The 19,761-nt window shown below is 41.4% G+C and overlaps 1 protein-coding gene across 2 annotated transcripts in view; it reads right to left on the bottom strand.

The window, feature by feature from the left end:
* SHROOM2 (shroom family member 2) overlaps positions 1 to 19,761 on the bottom strand; it is a 130,558-nt gene that overhangs the window by 8,895 nt on the left and 101,902 nt on the right. The window contains exons 7-10 of one of the 2 annotated variants that reach the window (XM_054205545.1): positions 8,682 to 8,759; positions 7,010 to 7,768; positions 2,727 to 3,278; positions 1,637 to 1,817 (exon numbers count right to left, since the gene is read on the bottom strand). In XM_054205545.1, coding sequence (XP_054061520.1) covers positions 1,637 to 1,817; positions 2,727 to 3,278; positions 7,010 to 7,768; positions 8,682 to 8,759 — 1,570 coding nt within the window. The remainder of the gene's footprint in view (positions 1 to 1,636; positions 1,818 to 2,726; positions 3,279 to 7,009; positions 7,769 to 8,681; positions 8,760 to 19,761) is intronic. The other variant, XM_054205535.1, reaches the window with a different exon arrangement.

Below are 19,761 nucleotides of genomic sequence, written 5' to 3'. Positions count from 1 at the left end.
AACTGAGTGCTCGCATCCTAACGCACGTGGAGGAGCAGGGAGAGAAGTAAGCAGGAATGCGTGCAAGGCTACGATAACATGTACATTCAGAGAAGATGACGGGGGAGCTCTGCTAAAAGCTCTTCATGAAATACTTCCTATCTCAGATGATTAGCAGTGTATACTGGAGCTGGGGGGATGGAGGAAGGAGTATGTAAAAGGTGAACATGATTTTCCTGTTAGCAGACACCAACACAAATAAATGGCACTTTTGCTTATAAAAATTTTAGTATTTAGTTTCTTGGGCAAACAAGAAAGGCTTAAGTTTATCATACCCACCCATACATACATTCTATAATTAATGAGAAGGAAAGTAATTCTAGCAAAAATGTTGAACGTGACTGTCATGTGTGGCACCAGATAAAACCAAATTATTCCAAATGCAGTAAAATCCTTAATTTGCTTAAGTAGTACAGCTGTTGTATTCAGTGTCTGTCTGGTGAGAGTGTGAGGGCAGCTCTGCCGCTGCAGTCACACCGTATTGCACTGTGCCATGCGGTGGGGGCAGAGGGAGGGAGGGGAAAAAAACCCAACAGAGTGGTAGCAGAAAACACTACAGCCCCCCTCAAACGCAGCGGCATCCACTCCTGCACTGAACCAGAGGTAGGAATCTTTCACTTGTAGCAACTAAATATATTCCTAATATTTAATTAAAAGACATTTCTTTGGGACTGGATTACCAAATGCGCCCTGGCAGTCAATTATTAAGCAGAGAGTTGACTTTAACAGCAAAGATTTGCGCACCACTGTGTTCCTGGCTTAGGTAAACAGAGTTAAACTACATCACTTTAATTGATCAAACAGGCCATTTCCTCCAGCTTATCCGTACTGAGAGCTATGACTAAAATAGTTTGTGCCAAATCACTAATGAGATGAGTGTGATTATTTCAACACAGGACAACACTTTCTCAAACCACAGAAATACTATTATATCATCATTTTAATACCTACAGGATTATGTTGACTTTAGACCAGAAATAAAACACCAAAGAATAAGGATGAAGAGTGGATAAGACTGCCTCCTTTCTGACGAGTAACTTCCACTGAACCCACCGAGCTGGTTAGCTATCTCCCACCATTACTGTTATTAATCTGGGAGGTAGGAGAAACAGAGGGCAAAGTGGTTTGTTGTAAAAAAAAAAAAAAAAAAAAAAAAAAAAAAGAAAAAAAGAAAAAAAAAAGAAAAAAAAAGGATGGGTGTGTGTGTTCCTCCTCTCTCATGACAAACCCAAATCCTGGACCTAAATTCCAAAATATATGAAGCAACTAAAACCACCACCCCGTTACAGTGGGATACATAAGCACTGTTTCTTTGTATATAGCAAGTGAGAGAAAGAACCTCAAATGGAAAACAACATTTGAAAATAACCTCCCCAAAAGGTTTATCAAGCTGCAAAAAGCACCTAATATGAAGTTCCTAAATTCACAGTTGGACACTTAATGACCACCCCACCCTTAAAAAAAGCAGGCTGGTTTACCAAGTGACCCTGTACATCTAGAAGGCCTTTTATTTAGGGGTGTTCACCTAGCAAATTCACAGTTAATGAAATGCATGCAAATGAGAGCCTCCCATTATACTTTTAGAAACATTTTTTACCTTCTTTTCTGACAAGTCATGATCTAGCTCATCTTCAGAATCATCCTCGCTCTGCTGCTGTTGCTGCTGCTCCTGCATGTCCTTCATTTTAATCAGCAGCTCCGCCTTTGGTGCAGATGTGCTGTAGTAAGTAGAATTGGTTGTCAGGGAGATGGCAGACGGCGCGCTCTGCTCCTCTTTCCTGGTAAAAAAATCAAAACTTTCATTAACTGCCTTGACACCCTAATCGCTGAAAAGAAAAGGCAACCTTTTAGAGCCATCATTTCAGCATGCAAGCAGGGGGTTCAACAGACAGCCATTACCTATGGAAATAAGATAAACAAATACTGGTTGTGAAGAAAATTTGTGTGAATTCAGCACATGCCCACCAAGAGCTAAAACTGAAGTAGTACAGAAGACCTTTCACCATTACAATGAGTGAAATGGACCTAAGATATCTCAGCTGGAAACAAAATGTAAAGCCTCATTTTACTAAGTAGTGCAAAGACCTTAGTGTCAGAGAGAGTACCTTTCAGGGCACCAAATGTGGGATACTACAACCTAAGTACTTATCTTTTTGATTATGGAATGACATACGAACTTCTCGAGAAGGCTACAGCTTCATTTGGTAACTCGTATCAAGACAACAAGAGACCCACAGAACATTAACATGGATGGTATTTAAATCTTTTCTTACTTTGTTCTCATTCACTTTCAGGAAATGCCTCATGCCCACTTCAAGTTGTCTTTGTAAATTTTCATCACAGAAAAAAGGCTAAAATATTGTTCCTTCTCCATCCAGTTACTAGACCGGATGGATTTTGGTAAAATATCTAATCACTATGAAATGGGAGAAGCTAATTATTCCTTAAGTTCTCACACAGTTTTCAACCACGCCTCAGGAAACTTTTCATATAGTACAACACTGTACTTTTTCTGTCATTAATGGTATCATTAGCAGTATTATGCTTGACTGCTACTCTAACAAAGTCTTAGAAAAGCCCCAGACCTCAACAGTAGGAAGATCCTCACCTTCAGCCCCCTAGGAAAACTGACACACTTTGGGCAGCAGCTTACAAGGAACCACTGGCCTACAGAAAGTAATACTCACTTCTCCTCTGAAATTTTTGGAGAAGGAACTTTTGGCAGGAGCTTCCTGCGCTGCTGAGCTTCTTCTAGGAGGTGTTCATCTTTAGGGAATATTCCAACCATCAGATCCATTGTTGTTTTTATTTTCACATTAGGATCTAGTATGTCTGCTAGAGATTTATCTCTTCCCACAATCTCTCTGGCTAGTTCCTCTGACTTCCAGTCTTCAAAGGTCTTCTCTTTGGCCTTTACGTAGCTGACTGCTGGCATGGCAGCACTGCTGTCCTTCAAGTTGCTCACAGGTTCTTCATCTGGTTGAGGGTCAGCTGGTTTGGTTCTGGCTTCTGGCTCTGGCTCTACACCTTGCCTGGTGTAAGCACAGAATCGTGAATAGGATTGCTCAGAAGTGCTGAGTGTTTTAATTTGGTCCTTTTCCAAACCACTGGGTAAAGCAGGAGGCTCCATAGTACTGACGAGGCTTTGCCGGCTCTCCTTCTCTGCACTGCTCTCGGAATGAACTATCTTGATGGGAACCATTTTCACCGTGGTATTGTTGTCTATAACCCTTTCGATTCTGGAAAAAAAAGGAAAATTCATCTTTAGAAATGGAAGAATGTTACATCTCAACTTTTACCTGCAATCAGAGGGGAAGCCCAAATATGAAAAAAGGCAGATAAGAGATCTAGGTAATGGAATATTCCTTGCGCTCTACCTCAAACCCTAAATTTACGTTTTCTTTTCTGTTCATGCCTTTTAAGTAGTATCAGTTCATTTGTAAGTAATCCTAAAATCAGCCTTGCACTATGCTCAAGGGACAGGACCTCAGTTTGCTTCCATGAACGTGCGGGCCCAGTCTCAGCAGCCAGGCCCCAGATTTGAGATAGCACTGCTGAGCTGCCTTTTACCCCTTTGCTGCCACACACGCGAAGGAAGATGTGCCTCGAGCTCAACCTCATTGCTTCACACAGATCCAATGGTGGCCTCAGCTTTTGGCCTGACAGGCAGCTTAGCTGCCTGGGGAGTTCGTGACGCCCTCACATCAATTCCCAGCTTTTCCAAGGGAAGAGGCAACCGACCAGATGGAAGCATCCTGCAGGCTAGGTCTTTGCTGAGCTACAAGAATAAGAAATAATCACACGTGGAAAACTTGGAAATCATTCAAAACTTAGTTACATGATTTAAAAAAAAAAAAAAATAGTAAAAAAATCTGTATCTGTAAAATTTCACACGAGATACAGAACTTTAATAAACAGATCCTACCATGGTGTCCTAGTTTTCTGCTTAAAGAAGAAAAAACAGCCAGTGAAGAAGATAACACACAATTCTGGATACTCCCTTTCAAGGGAAGCTTATAGCAAAAATTCTGTACTGCATAGCACAAAGGGCCACCTTGGCCATTCAGTAAGGCAAGCTATTTAAAAAGGAGGCTATCTTAGATTTTTGAATCGGACAATAACATGTTAAATAACATTGCTGAAACATCTGTACTGTATGTAAATCATATAAGAAACTGAAGTCTAGTTTGGTGGTTTTGAGTTTGCAGAAAGTTTAAAATTATTGTCATGATGTGGGTTTGGAAGCTCTACAGCAAGTAAAGGAACATTGCCTACTAGCTAAAATATCTGGTTTCATCTGGCTGGGTTGCTTGCTGCCTTTCAGATAAGTGACCAAGACACACTTCAGCTCTTTTCCTCTAAGTGTGGGTGTGTCACTTTTCTTAAAAATAAAGTTATACTTTATTATGCTGTACTTTTTCTTTTGTAGAGAATAGCAAAATCTGACTTCCTATTTTTGAGAAGTGGTACCTTATATTTAAATGTATATTTGCTTCTGAATGAACACGCAGCCTCCCAATAGGTATTTACTTTCCTCAAGTGCTTTGCGGACATGCTTTGACATACTCATCCAACTTTTGGGGCAGGTTTTCCAGACCATATTGAACCCCTCCCACCCTCCCATTTGGTTGGGGTGTTTTCAGTCATTTTGAAGAGCTCGTTCCTGTGTCTGCCACTCAGCCCCAGCTCCCTGCCTGCAGATGTGGGCTCTTGGCTCTCCTCCTGGCTGCAGCGGAGCTGGGCAAAGGCCTGCCACTGCGCCCGACTCTTTTGTTTGTTTTTAAATAAAACCCACATCTTTTGGACTCCGCAGACTATGAAGAGGAACACATTTTTGCATTTGGGGGAAATACAAGATGTGTGTATAAGTGTGTGTGGGGCAACTGAAGCTAAGACGTGAGCTAACTGCACTTTTTTTACCTAAAATGCCCAGCATCTGTTTTGGGACTCTCGAGTACATTCCTCTTAGCCTAGTAAAAGATTTTCCAGATACTTAAGCCATCAAATCAACACATTTCAGTCAGAGGAAAGACAGTTCAACACCAGGTGTTTCAGAAATTCCTATTCCGCAATCACTATCCTCCTGATTTCTGAAGGTTTTCCACTTGTGGAACTGCAGCATGAAATTTTCATTTGCAGCAATTCTGCTTGTGGCCATTACAAAGCTTTACTCCAACCACAGGCACGGTCACTCCATGACCTGAGCGTATGTTTAGTGGGAATTTATTGATGCACATCTACTGATGCATTCTTTTCACCTTTATTATTGCTAAACAGTCATCCTTGGAAATAGCTGGGCTCTGCACACCACCAGTATTTCCCCACACTACATTGTTCTACCTAAAGCACTGCAGGAAACCCTACATACTCACTTTATGTTCTGTTGATAAACAAGACACCTTTCTTAAAGAAGAGTAAACAGCTACATGCTGATATCATCAAACATTAGCTGCCCACAGCATACAAACTAGCATGTCCAAAGTCTCATACGCAAAGAGCCAACAGAAATAATAAGCCAAATCTAACTAATGGCATATTAAGATAAATCTACTTGACATATTTTACTCATATGAAATAAATACCACATAGTAAATACCATACAGAAGGTTCAGAGGTATGGCCTGCATGTCATTCCTTTTGTGCCATACCTGTTTTATTGAGTAATGTAATTATTAACTGAGGACAATACATTGTGCACAAACAAGAGCCATCGGGGCTTAAGAATTTTAAATGTTAACTAAAGATTTGCAGGCTCAGTGTATTATCACTCAGATATGGGCATATAATTATGCACACCTCAGTGCTCATTTCAACATTAAAGCTTAGTAAAAAGGAAGGACAAATACAATTAGCTTTCTATGCATCCTTAGGATGTATTAATAAAGCAACATTAAGGACATCAAAGCAATACATTAAGGAAGTCATTACTGTCATCTACCTTTGCACACAGATGCTAGGGTTCACGTGACATGTTGCACTTTTCATAATAAACTGTTTTATTACTTAGTGTTAAAAAACACTGCAGGATGAAATATTATTTTTTTCCTCACATTACAAGAGGAAAAACATCAAGGCATGTTTAGGGGAAAAAAGTGATTCATGTTTTCTATGTCATAAGGCACATCGGAAAACAGCGTGATTGAATCTATTCAATCATTTACATTACAGTAGAGAAAAGCTATTCCAAGTACTTTTGCTCAGAGAAGCAACCTCTGCATTCATTCAGCTCAGAGGTTTTGTTTTCATTCCTTAACCATGAATTATAGTGCTGAAGGATTTATGAAAACTAAGATTCCTGCACTTCCTGGAAGAGTTTGTTATCTTGTGGGACAGGAACCTTTTAGGATGTTAGCAGCATATGACAGACACAGCAACCAATTAATTTCAGTCAGTTTCTCTAACTCTGAGTTTATCTAGCCTGGGAAAGGACTGATGTTCTCCTGCTGAATCTTCAGCCCATCTCAACACAAATAGTGCTGCAGACCCCTCCACAGACTACCTGGAGTGCCAACTTTCATTGTAAAAGCAACATGAAAACAGTCATGATTTGGCAGCGTACCTTACTGTGCACTTTCAGATGTTCTCACAAAGGATACAGCTCCCCTTTCCACATCTGCTTTTTCCCTACGCTGATTCATATACAGACTCGGGTGGGGGAAATGATGACAGGGAATCTTCTGATTTCACCCAGACTTACAGTGGAAAAAATCCATTTGAATCCATCCCTTTCATTTTCTACTAACTAGCAGCATCAGTCAACTAAAAGAAACCACAGACTAGTTGAAGGACTTTAATGGCACCAATTGGAATTTCACACAAGTCTTAAGTCTTTTTAGGACATACCGCGATGGCTCATGCTTAATGAAACCAAAGGATGTACTTTTAGTAAAGAAAATGAACAGCCAACCATTAGCAAGGTGTAACTGGTCAAAAAGTGTTAATAAAATAGTAAAGGAGTTCCATCTAGTACCTGGCTGGGTTCTCATCCTGTACGGACACAGGAGGTTTATCAGTGAGCTTCTGTGGTGCAAACTGAGGAGAAGGGGACCTTGATGTCTCCATGCCAGGTTTCTGAAGATACCGATACTTGGAAGATAATACAGACTCAGACGTAAGGTGCGTTTTTTCTTCTAAGTGCTGACAAACATTCTCCGTGGATGATGCTTGCTGGAGTTGCTGTGGATTAGCACTCTTCAGTTTTCCATTGAAAGCTGCGGGACTCTGACAGAGAGAGGAGTGACTGGCAAATACTTCGGCAGAGCTAGGGGACAAGGACGGAAAGGGACGGCTGGGTGCTACCAGCAGAGATTCAGAAGAGGTGCCGAGTGATGGCGCAGAATTATCCGGACGCCTGTGTTTATCTCTTTTAGGTGGTGGCGGCCTCTGAGGAGCAGGTCCACGCTTCTTGTTCAGCAGCACCGGCTCTATCCTGTGGTTTTCCTCTCCTTTGCCCCGGGACAGACAGGAGTGGTTCTCATTCAAGGTCTGTGGCTCAGAGCAGGGGAGATGGGGCAGGCTGCGATCCTTGCTCTTCTCATTCACGTTTTCCTGAGAGTATCGGTAATCACTAGGCAATGTCCCCGACCTCCCCCGGCTCTCGTGAGGCAGAACCGTAGGCTCTCGTGCATGCAAAGGTCTGACAGATGCCTTCCACTTCTGGCCTAAATTCTGGTCCAGCTGATCCCTCTTCTCCCGTGGGTTTTCCCTCAGGGCCCCTGTGTCAGCTTGCCTAGAGAGAAGAACACGTCATTAGTGCGCTGCTGATTTATTTCCTTCGGCTCAACGGCACCGATCCAGGACGCTTGAGCACCGAGATCACACCCAACATGTAACACCAACTCCTCCAGTCTACAGTAACTGTACAGCACAAAAACATCCTCTCACATACAGGCACACGCAGGGTACCTAATCTAACGTGATGAGTCAAGGCATAATGTCAGGCTAAATTAGGGTTTGGAGCGCCACAGGATGCGACACAACCTTCGGGTAACCCGAGGCGCTGCAGTGTGCATGTAAATGCAGAGCACACCTCTCCAGCGCCGATCTGTGTGGCACAGCCAAACATGCAAACGCTGGTAGAAAACAAAACTGTCTCGAGAAGAGGAATCCTAATACTAGAATTTAATTCTCTTCTTTTTTTCAGAGTCAGTAATGAAACATGGAAAACAAGGTTCCTTCTCTATGTGCAAACTTAAGACTTCACTGTCATTTTAAATGTGAATCGAATACCGTGAACTTTATTTATGAATCTGGAGGTTGGATTTTTGCATAACTGGTGAAAAATGAAATGAGTGCAAACAAAACGTTTGCTGAAGCTAAAAAGCTGGGAAAGGGAAAATTAGTATCTCCTGAAAAAGAGGCAGAAAAGGAAATTTAGAAAGGATAGCATCTTCCAGTCCGCCTTATTTTAAACTTGAACTTCTTTTGCCCTGTCAGCACAAATGACGAACAATGGCCAAAAAGGCCTTATCTTAGACAGAAATATTTTTGCGTTTATTCCAATTTTACACTCTCTCTAGCCAGGAAATAGGATTTGCAGCTCCAGGCTTGTGCTTTGCCACAAGACCTGTACTTCATTTGTGCTCACCAGATAAAGACGAATTGGGAAAGAAAAAGAAGGCAGGGAGGGGGGGGAAAAGTACCTCTGGAGCCCGAAGAGGAGACGGGTTTGCTCTCTCCTTAAAGGAGGCTGAAGAGACACTGTGAGCTTAGAAAAGAAGCTGCAACAGAGAAGTAAAAGGCTTCAGAGATCTGCTAATATCACTTGTGCTACTGACAGTGCTGGTCTCTGTATTTTGGTATAGTAACTCTGTAGACATGCACTGCCCAAGCTTTCTTTTGAAGGGACTGTGAAAGAGGCATCTTTCCCAGCCTATTTGTAAAGTAAGGTTAACTTGAATTTTCAACATAAACAGGTTACTAGTCTTACTGTTCCAGTTTTGAGAGCAAGTCTATAGGCGGTTAACGTCAGCGTGTATGAAAATGAAGAAGTTTGAGACATAAGCACATAAAATAAGTAAAGTCCATTATGAATTCAAGAAGAAAAAAAATTTGGAGCAATTACACACTATATTACTACTTTCATTAAACAAATCTTTAAAATGAAGTATTGTGGGAAGACAGATTAAATGTGCATTCTACTTTCACATCTGTATGATCAAATTACATTCAAAATTATTATTTTTCAGTCCTTGGATCTGTGAAGTTTTAGCACTGATGGAAAAAATTCTAAAAAAATCTGGACATTGTCATCAAACTGCCTGATGTATGGGATTTTTAATAATTGTACTTCACATGGATTTTTACAAGTCAGGAATTAAATACCATTGTACTTCCAAGAGAGATGGCTTATTCACAATTTAATTCCTGAACGGTCACATATATAATCTTTCTGATGTGAAGTGTTAAATTTTAAAATTCAGTTTTAGTGGGTAAATTTTCAATTTAACATGAATGAGGAGCCAAATGTTATTTCGACTCTGATCTTTTCATATTGCTCTTAACTGAGAGCAGTTGGTTCAGACAACTTCAAGTCGTCTGACAAATTCAGAGTCAATTCTGTTTTACAAAACAGGCTTCATTGACTCCTATTTTAACACTAGAAGATGGACAGTTTTGTTAAGTAAAATGATGTAAGGCCAGAAAGACCAACGCTATTCAGGTTTGGTTACATGGCATCTCTGGAGTCAGCTGGTTTTCCCTAATGAGTTCAATGTAAGCAGAACTGGGCCTGTAAATAGTTCCACTCATTTTAATGGAAATATTTACCAAATGAAGACTGCAGGCTGTAAGTATGAAATGCTGTGTTTAAATCAGCATTTTTCATTGTCTAGATAACCTCTGTAGGACATAGTTTTCTCCTAGTTAACCTGTGCCAAAACATTCTTCAGGCCTCTCTATTCACCTTCACACACATAAGCCATAGCATAAGACAGTATAACAGCTGCATTACGGTGCAGGGAAGAATCAAGGGCATGGCACAAAATGTCACGAAGACATAAATTACATGCACTACCTCAGCCAGTTTGCAAAGTATACATTGCACTTCGCATGCATGTCAGGAGTGGGTGTGCTGGTGGAAGCCAACAGGACAGAATATACCACCAATCTGACACGTTTACATATCCAAAGCATGTAACCAAATTTCTTTAATATTACCCTGGCTCAGAAGCCAATGAATGCTTTAGCAGTCCTGTCACCTTCCAAAATAGAGTAAAAGGAAATGAAGAATCACTGCACAGAGAAATTTGGAGATGCTACATTTGCAAACGTGGAGATAAAATTCAGAGATTACACACATGCCTTCATACAGCTTCCACAAAATTAACCAAACATTTTGCAGTGCCACAGAAAATGGGTCTGAGGCAAGGTGGCTACATTCAACGCTGAGGCTAGTTTGCATTCAGTGTGAGTGGGTCCTCATGCAAAACATGCTTATCACATTATTCTGGAGAGATTTGAGCTTACTGTTCAGAAAGGAGGAAAAGAAAGCAAGCTTCAAGCCCCAGGAGAACACAGTGGCAAGACCCTGCAAAGGTGTTACATTATTATCAATACCAAGAAGTCCACTAGGCTACTCTAAATTGTTGGCGCTTCATGTAATGATATGCCCAGAATACAGCTGTTTGGGAAACGAGGCCCATAGGATTATACAAGGATAACGTACCACTGAAAGGAGCTTATCATTTATAACCAAACATCACAAAGTGAGACAGAACAGTTTTAAATCATCTGAAAACATGACAATTGACTTCATTACCACTTTCATTCTAGATAACAAACCAGTCATCATCAAAAACATTAAACTGTAAGTTATCTTCAAACCCAAAGCTCCCCCATCCCCACGATACAGTGCCACAACTATTGCAATGCAAGAGCCTTCCTGATGCAACAGGATCAGGGAAGCTCACGCCACACTCCCCATCCCTGGTATGAGATGACATTACAGCTTTGACCGTCAGATGACTTACACTGCTCACTTAACCTGAACTGCAATGGAAGTGTAATCAACAGACTTACGCTGTTGATACAAAGCAGTATTCAGTGAGTCTAGTACAGGAGGCTAACACGAGCCTTTTCTACTGTACCTGCTTTTGGTATTTAAGGTACATAAAGGGAATTAAGTATAGGAGCCTTCCTATCTAAATGGTGGGGGGCAGAAACCCAAAATATGCTTCTAACGGAAAAGGTGGCATTGCTTCATTACAAAAAACAGCCCTCCACATTTTTGAGAAGATCTCATTTAGAAGAGGGCTCGGCTCCCGCAGAGGAGGTCTGTGCAGAGAGACAAGCGGCTGCAGACTCCTTGTCCAGGTGAGCTCCGGAGGAGCTCTGCTCTGTGGCTTGCACCTTCCACACAATGTCCGGAGCCACCAAACACACCACCACCACCGCTTACCACCATGGGGGTGGAAACGTGTAGGCTCCATAACAGCACTAAGTATTTTCTACCCAGATGAACAAGTATATCTCTTGGTTTCCTTCTGGCTCCGTTAGCTCGGGGCATATATGCTCATGACTGAAATGGAAAGGCCAAGTAAACATTAAGCTGGAGATATCAACCCAGCCTCCTCCCCAGCCCAGACACCCCAGCTCCCCAGCAATAACGCAACAGGCTATTCAAACAAACCAGAGACAGGCAACAGTAGTGCCAGCTATTACAGGTAAGTTAAACCACGGAGATACATATATACACGCATACACACACATGCACACATTAATAAGAGCCTGCCAGTGGAGTCAATGAGCAATTACCAAAATGAATCACTATGTATAGATGCCTATCAGAAGGATAACATTTTTGGTTGCCACTAAAAACAACCCCAAACCACTTCCTTCATTTGCCCCATACTCAGGATTTGACTAAATCTGGACATAGAGACAGAATGATCTGATTGAGTGTCGTACCTCAATAAATGAAAGTCACTTCGATCAGCTCAATGTGTCTGATTTTTATCTGTCTGATTTACAGTTTGTTGAGAATGCTTCAGGCCAAGCCAAACAGTGCCACAAGACACTCCAACTTTAAAATCTCAGACTAGATAAGCCTTGCAAAAATGCATTAGCCAACATCTGAAAAATGCAATGTTTGTCAAAGACCTGACCTCTGTGCAAAAGTTTCACCATAAAGCATAAGCATGGTTCTGTAAGCAACAACTTGTCCTGCACTAACTTACTGGCAAAACAGAGCAAATGGAGTGGCTGTTTCTGATTTAGCTTAAAATTCCTTCTCGAACACTACAAGCTACACTGGAAAAAGGCCTTCATACCTGAGTAAGATTCCTCCATAAAAGTCCTCACCCTACAATAACAACCACCCCCCCATAATCAAGGCCACAGTTTTGCAGTCCCTTTAAACTGATCTAAATGCATCTATTTTTCCCAGAAGAGGCAGTCTTCCTCTTAGTCCACTCTGATTTTGTCTTCCTGCTCTCTCCATTGTACTAGCAGTAGGAGTTTTACAGCCCCACAGAAAATTGGATCAAGGAACTGACCTGGCTCAAAACAGATAATTATGTGGCTTAAACCAATTGTGAAACACTGTCTTTGCTTATGCCAAAACCCTGTTTATAGGCAGAGCCCTAGCCAATACACTACTTTTTCAGCTGTGAACTTTATGTGCTGAAACTATGTTTTCATTGTATATTTGCCTGGCACTTGGCACAGTGGGATCCAAAAGTACTTCTGCAACGGTCTGAAAATAAAGAGTAGTTTCTTCTACCCAGTATAGTTCTGCTTGAGTCCACAACAGGATGTTACAAAGTTGGAATGGGTTGTACAGGGTAAGACTGTTCAAAATTTAGGAAAAAGTTTGAGGTCTAATGTCACGTTTTAATCCATATTGATACGGTCAATGCAATCTAATAGATTCCGCTCACCCTAAAGTAGTCTCTACAAGCAAATCAAGCATTGGTTTCACTGTCTAGGGGATCAACTGAGTTACCCAAACATAGGTGTCTTCTACTATTTCAGAAACTTTAATTATTCAAAGGCACCAGTTCCCCTAAGAGATGTGCGCTGGAACCCAAGTCGGATATGCTATCTCAGATCTCACCAGACACCTGTGTTTGGCCAACTGGATCAAGCCCAAGATCTCTATGGATTATAACTTGAGTCAGAACTTCACTCGCGTGCTGACATCTTACTTCTGTTAGGTGTCTGAATCCTCATCGAGTCCCACATGCTTTATCTTTCAGAGGCTGCAGGATCCCAAAGGTTTTGAAACCCTAATTGGTTTTACTATTGCAATGCCAAGGAGACACCGACACCAGAACACCACAATCTGGACATCCTATACAAGGGCAATTATATTACAAGTTCTCCATTTTTCTGAGCACTGTATCTACTATCACTACTGAGTCAGTGTACAGCCTGCGCTATCCACCAGATAGTGACACATGAAGCATATTCCAAAGATGCTAAATGAGAACTTGGGCAGCAAAACTATTTAGAAATCTTTAAAGACAAACGCATAGAATAACGGGTCCTCCAGAAAACACATTGTTTAATCACCACGATGGCTGTACCGTAACGGTCACTCCAGGAAGAGGCACAGCACAATAAGTCACTACAAAGTAGAGCTTTGGTCTGAAGAGACAGATGGTGACAACTACCATACTAGAAGCACTACTGAAGCAAAGGGTCTTAAAACCAAAGCATGTGTTAAGATGAAAAGAATAATGACTGCTGGATGATGAGAGAATGCTCTTTCTCAAGAAACAAAAAAAAAAAAAGAAAAAAAAAAAAAGAGAAGCACCCTGATATACTTCAGAAGACAACTGAAGGTATAAAACCAACAAGATATTTCATAAAGTATACTCCATGGCCCATCACTGTTACACTACAACCCATTTATCACGATGTGAGTATTGGTTTTCCAATTCTGTCTCTGAATGCCTATTAACATTATCTGTGCCTTGATGGCGGCTATCTATTTAGTCAGTCACACTAAATACAGCTTAGTTGTTGCAGCCGATGTGATAAAGCAAAATGTCACTGTAGCTTAACAACCCTTGCATTATCACCTGGCTTTATCACAGAATGAAATATGGTAACAGATGCTGCTCGCCAGTCTGTTGATCCCACCACAATTTCTCTCTTGTTCTGCCCCTGCATGGCAACACACACAGCAATGGGTTGTCATCTCACATTCTTTCTCTTACTAAAAATGTTACTTCTCTCCCCATGAAAATCAGAAATAAATTCAACAGACCCACTCTAATTCTGCAGCAGATAAGCAAAGATATGTTGGCGGATGAAATGTAGGCCAGTCAGTCATGGGTAACAGCACAATGCATAGGCCCACAGTAAAAATCAAATCCGATTAAAATTAAATTTCTGATAACAGCATAGGGGCCTTTATGCAGAAGGGAATAATCTTGTGGGAAAGGGCAGAGGGAGGGATGTTTGTCTTTCCTTAGTTCAGAAAATAAAAGCCCCTCCTCCATTCTGCTGCACATCAAAAATCAATGATAAAAGATAATTTTTATGGCTGTATTCTTGCTTGCTTTATCTATTGCATGCTTGTCCTAGCACACAGGGGATTGCCTGCATGGAATTAAAAGGACTTCTGCTCACTTAAGTCAACCAGTTAACGTGTTCTGCGCTTACACACTGAATTCAATCATCAGAATATCCCAACAGTATAACAAAAGCCATCATATTACACAAATGGCAACCATTGCAGAGACAAAAGACAATACTTTTTCCAACACTGCTAACAAGGAAATCATAGTCACATTAAAAAAAGCTCAAAGAAAAATGATTGCTCTGTCAATTTACTAACCTCCCCCCCCCCCACATTCCAGTTGCCACTCCTTTGATTTTTATTTTTTTTCCCCCCACATCTAGACTTTTTTTTTTCTGATATGCTGTTGCTATTTTCTTGTTGCTATTACTACTGAAAACAGCTGCTTACGGCTGCACAAAGATTTGGTAACAGAAGCTATAAAATGAAACACTTCGTGAATAATAGCTAGGTCACCTGGGTTTCTCAGGCAGGCACCAAAATGAACACGTAGCTCATCTCTAAAGGAGAAAAAATAACCCTAAAACCAGTTATTTAAATTAATTAGCATGCACATGCACACATTTCAATAGCCATCTTTTCACTCAGAGCCACACTCACCGCTTGCTTCCAATAGTCACATCCAATTCTCTTACACTCCCAGCTAATATCTCCTGCTGCTGTGGAAAAGGTCTTCGTGCAAGCCTGCACTCACAGTAACAGGCTTGCCAGGAAAATAACAAGATGAAAAGCTCTTGCACCACCCCTAGCTGAGAGGAACCCCGAGCCTGGCACCCCGAGCCACAACAACGGCACTGCAGCCCTCGGTCCAGAAAACAAATATTTTCAAAAGGCACTGCCTTCTAATTCCAGTGTGCATGATGCCAACTGTGAAAACAAAAGCTGCTAAAAACAGCGCGCGTGTGCGAGCACATGCACACAGAGCATCTTAGCTGGAATTAACTCACGTTTTCCCCCTGTTCTCCCAACCCATCAGTGAACAGAGCAGTCGACTACGCTAAGCAAAATAAAATTCTGTAACAAGCATTGCATCGTTCCTAATTTGCTACTGTGGCTTCTGCTGATAGGGACAGAAGACGCAGCCTGTACTCAAAGACCTGGAGAACAAAAGAAATACTGTATGAATTAATAACTGCAAATTTCTGTTCAGAACTGACAGAAAAAGGTAATTAAGGGGCACACCTCCAGCTGTTTCTCTCACCCTTTAACACTGAAGACGAGACAATCTTACCGGGATTTACAGCTGTTTACCCATATTCACTGGATATGTGAGCCTTGCATCCTTGCAAATGTGCCAGCCAGTTTGAAAGCCTCGCAGAGCTGAATCTGTCTCAACCTCTGCGTCTCATTTACTGTAACACAGAGGATTTTCAAAGCCATGCCTCACAACAGCTGGCTTGTTTTTGCCTGCTTCCTATGATTGACAAGTTCATACAAGCTCCGTCAACTTTAACCTTGATAAGTGAAGGCTTGGTCTGTATTGTATGTTACATCATCAGAAACTTCTGACCTCAGGGAAAAGATCTCAGAGACTTCAAAGCTCTTCCCTTCTCCCCACTCCCACCCCCTGTATTTGGTTATTAAAAAAAAAAGATTTAAAAAGTCCTTTAATTTTTTAAGGGTTTTTCCTTTCATTTGTAAAAAATCACGACCTGCATTTCAGCAACAACAGTTCCGCAAGTTTTTAAATATTTAAAGTGATTTAGAAAGATCAGTGTGTTACTAGGCTCCTTTCTGAACAACATTCAAATAATCAAGTCTTTAATTTTAGAGGAGAGTCTTCATCAACAGCCCTCCAGCTTGAATTTTTTTGCATGCGTTGTGTGCACAGGCGCTCTCTCTTGCAGGAGATTCTGCAGGGAAAGAACTAAATGCTTTCATGCTGCATGAGCAAATTACCACCCCCACGCTCCATCTTTAGAAACCAAAGGCATCGTGGCCTTCATCAGAGCAAAGCTCAAGCTACTTTCAATTTTTCTACAAGAACTCATTAAAGAATTAAAGAAACTGTGGATAAGGCTTTAATATGTATTAAAAGATCCTTTTAAAGATGACCACTTTCAGAGGAAAATGTTATTTAAACTGCGCGTAAACTCACATACAGTGGTTAGAGATTATGATACAGCACTGATACCCAGTTAATCCCCTCCCCTAAGATTTCACTATCTCTCAAGGCCGTCTATTTGATTTCAAGATAGAGACTGACTTCAAGAAAACTCTTCTGTTTACATAACACAACACAACTGGTTCGCAGACTGTAGCAAGTCTGGTTGTCCCCTGCAGACAAACGGAAGTTATAGCTGTTACGTTACTTTTTAGCACAAAACTTCACTCAAATTTACTGGCATAAACAGTCTCCTGTGTGACAGCAAAACATAATCCATGTTGCCTAAGGGCCTATAGCAGAAGGTGAACGTTTCACAGGCTAGCTTTTAGTACCAGAACCCCATAAAGCCACTCCACAAGTTAGAAATGTATGAACTGCTGCACTGAGGAGACAAATCAATCACCTATTTCCAAAGATGCTCTTCATCAAGTAACTTAGGGGAAAATAAAATCTACAATACATCAGCATATGACGCTTTTATGAGTATAACCACCAGAGACGATATCTTATATTATCTCTAATCTCCCTACTCAACTGTTACCATTAAAATAACCACAAGAAGATAGCTGGATTTCAAGCGATGCAATGAAAACTTAGTCTTTTAGATTGTTTTCATTCTAATCCTCTTTCCAGGGAAAGCAGTAAAACCAAATCGGAACACAACAATGAATTAATGCTTACAAATTTATCTCTGTTTCTCTCTCCATAAACTTTCTTGTGTGCAGTTCCTCTTGCCCGCCCACGATTTTACTGCCTTCAGAGTCACGACCAGGACTTCTCCCAGCTTCTTCATGCTTGGCAACGCTTACCTTTTGGGGCAAAGGGGGGAGACTTTCCATAAGAAGAAACTACCCTCTGGTATTTCCTTTTATCAGATTATGGTGGCCTCGCATACCCCTATGCTGTCACTGGGTGCACCATGGAGAACAAATATGTCAGCAGCAATTAAAAAGAACTTTACTCAGTAATATAAGGTGGAATTAGACAAAACGGGGGATGCGAGGTGGGGTAGCTACCCTCCAGTTTAGAAACAGGCGTTAAAAATTCACCTAACAAAGGCAGAGGCAGAAGCCATGCTTTCAAGTGTGTGGGGAATGAGCAAATTGGATGGGGGAGAAACAAAGCTATTTTACTGTAGCATACTGGAAACGAAGCGCAGGCTTTGGAGACAGTCCAGCACCCACTTAATGAGAACTAGCATCTGCTGGTGAGCCAGAGCGGAGCACCACACCGACCTGCAGGACATGCACCTGACAGCCGCTGGACTGAGCACTGCTAGGAGGGTGAGGAATGGGAAGGCAATGGGAGGAGCCCTCAAGGTTTGGAGATGAAAGTCTGCCTGAATTGCGAGACTAACCCACTGAGTAACATGCAAAGAAAGGAAGGATGCGCCTACCAGTAGAGCGTGGCAGAGGGAAAAGAGGAAGTGGTAGAAGGCATCTTCATTAGCACCCTCATTTAGCCACAAGCAATCCTAGATCCCCAAATCATGGAATCATAGAATAGTTTGGGTTGGAAGGAACTTTTAAAGGTCATCTAGTCCAACCCCCCTGCAATGAGAAGAGGCCTCTTCAACTAGATCATGTTGCTCAGAGCCCCGTCCAACCTGACCTGGGTTCCCATCCACGGATGGGGCATTTACCACCTCTCTGGGCAACCTGTGCCAGTGCGTTACCACCCTCATTGTAAAAAATTGCTTCCTTATATCTAATCTGAAGGAATTTTAGTTTAGTTTAAAACTGTTACCCCTCTTCCTATCGCAACAGGCCCTGAATGCATAATGCATTTGGGATGCTCTTGAAGAACCATGCATCTCTCAGCTCAAGCAGCCCAAAAGTTTGAAAATGGACAACAGGAGAAAAGAAAAAGACAATTTATCATGCCACTCCTGCCTTGATCCTGACGTATGAGAAGAATCTGGTTCAAAACTTTGCTACTTGAAGAGCTACCCTGTGCCAGTGGCCATATGTATTTATATTAATCATTCTTGAAAGATCAAGAATCCACACTGTGGTATTTAATTTTGAAAAGGGCATTTACATACATGAGAGGAATATCTTTAAAAGCAACAAGCCAGACAGATGGTATAATGCTAAGAGATAACATGTGACAGAAGATACAAATGTGAAACTCTGGGAGAATCCGTAGCACCTACCAAAAACCCCAGACCACCCTTTTTCCTCCCCTTTCTGTCCCCTCTGAAGGCTGGATTAAACAGTAATTAAAAAGACATCCACCAGAGAACTGAAGTCCTACCCAAATGAGGAAAATCCAGAACTATTCTAGCAAAACAGTAAGGTTAAAAAAAAAAAAAAAAAGGCAGAGGTACAAATTCTTAAAGAAGGACAGAAAAAGGAAAAGAAAAAAAAAAAAAGGAAGCACTTCTTCAAATGCAGGTATGCGACAGGCAGATTATTGGGCCAAAAGTACAACAGCAAGAGTGAGAAGAAAATAAGGCTGCAGCAGAAAATCAACATGGACTCCCCATGAGCAAAGAGCAGCCTACGTGGGAATTCTCAGATGCTGTCGACCACTAAGTGGGTAGTCATGAGTTACCTGGACTAGATGACAATCACCTGAAACTCCCATAGGAAATTGCTGAAATAGTAGCTGTGATGCATAGCTACCCCTTCCTCTGATACTTGGGCAACTGCTTGAGCAAAGTGACACATGCAATGTTTTGGAAGGGAAGGTCTGAGAGTGTTGAAGAGAGAGAACAAGAGAAAAAAAAATATTATGAATCTAGAGAACTTCAGAACCATAAACTTAACATCAAAAGTAAGCAAAGAGGTAGAAATTATATGAAGAGATTCAGCAGCTCCACTACGTAGCATGTTAAAATGACCAAGACTCATTTGGGCTTGTGCAGAAAAGCTGTGTCTTGGATGCGTTACTAGTCTTAGAAAGAGTCACTACATACGTGGACAACTGTGATCTGCATGACGGAGACTATTTGGATTTTTAGAAAAAAAAAATTAAAAAAAAATTATCCTCACCAGAGGGTCTTAAAAGTCTGACTGCCATGGGACAAAGCCCTCACTTACATCATCACATGATTAAAAGAAGTGGTTAGGTCTAGATGATTGAC

This window comes from Rissa tridactyla, chromosome 1 (assembly GCF_028500815.1).
Source record: "Rissa tridactyla isolate bRisTri1 chromosome 1, bRisTri1.patW.cur.20221130, whole genome shotgun sequence".
Classification (NCBI taxonomy): domain Eukaryota; kingdom Metazoa; phylum Chordata; class Aves; order Charadriiformes; family Laridae; genus Rissa; species Rissa tridactyla.
The sequence above is the reverse complement of the archived record's forward strand: the minus strand, read 5'-3'. Positions and strand labels throughout refer to the sequence as shown.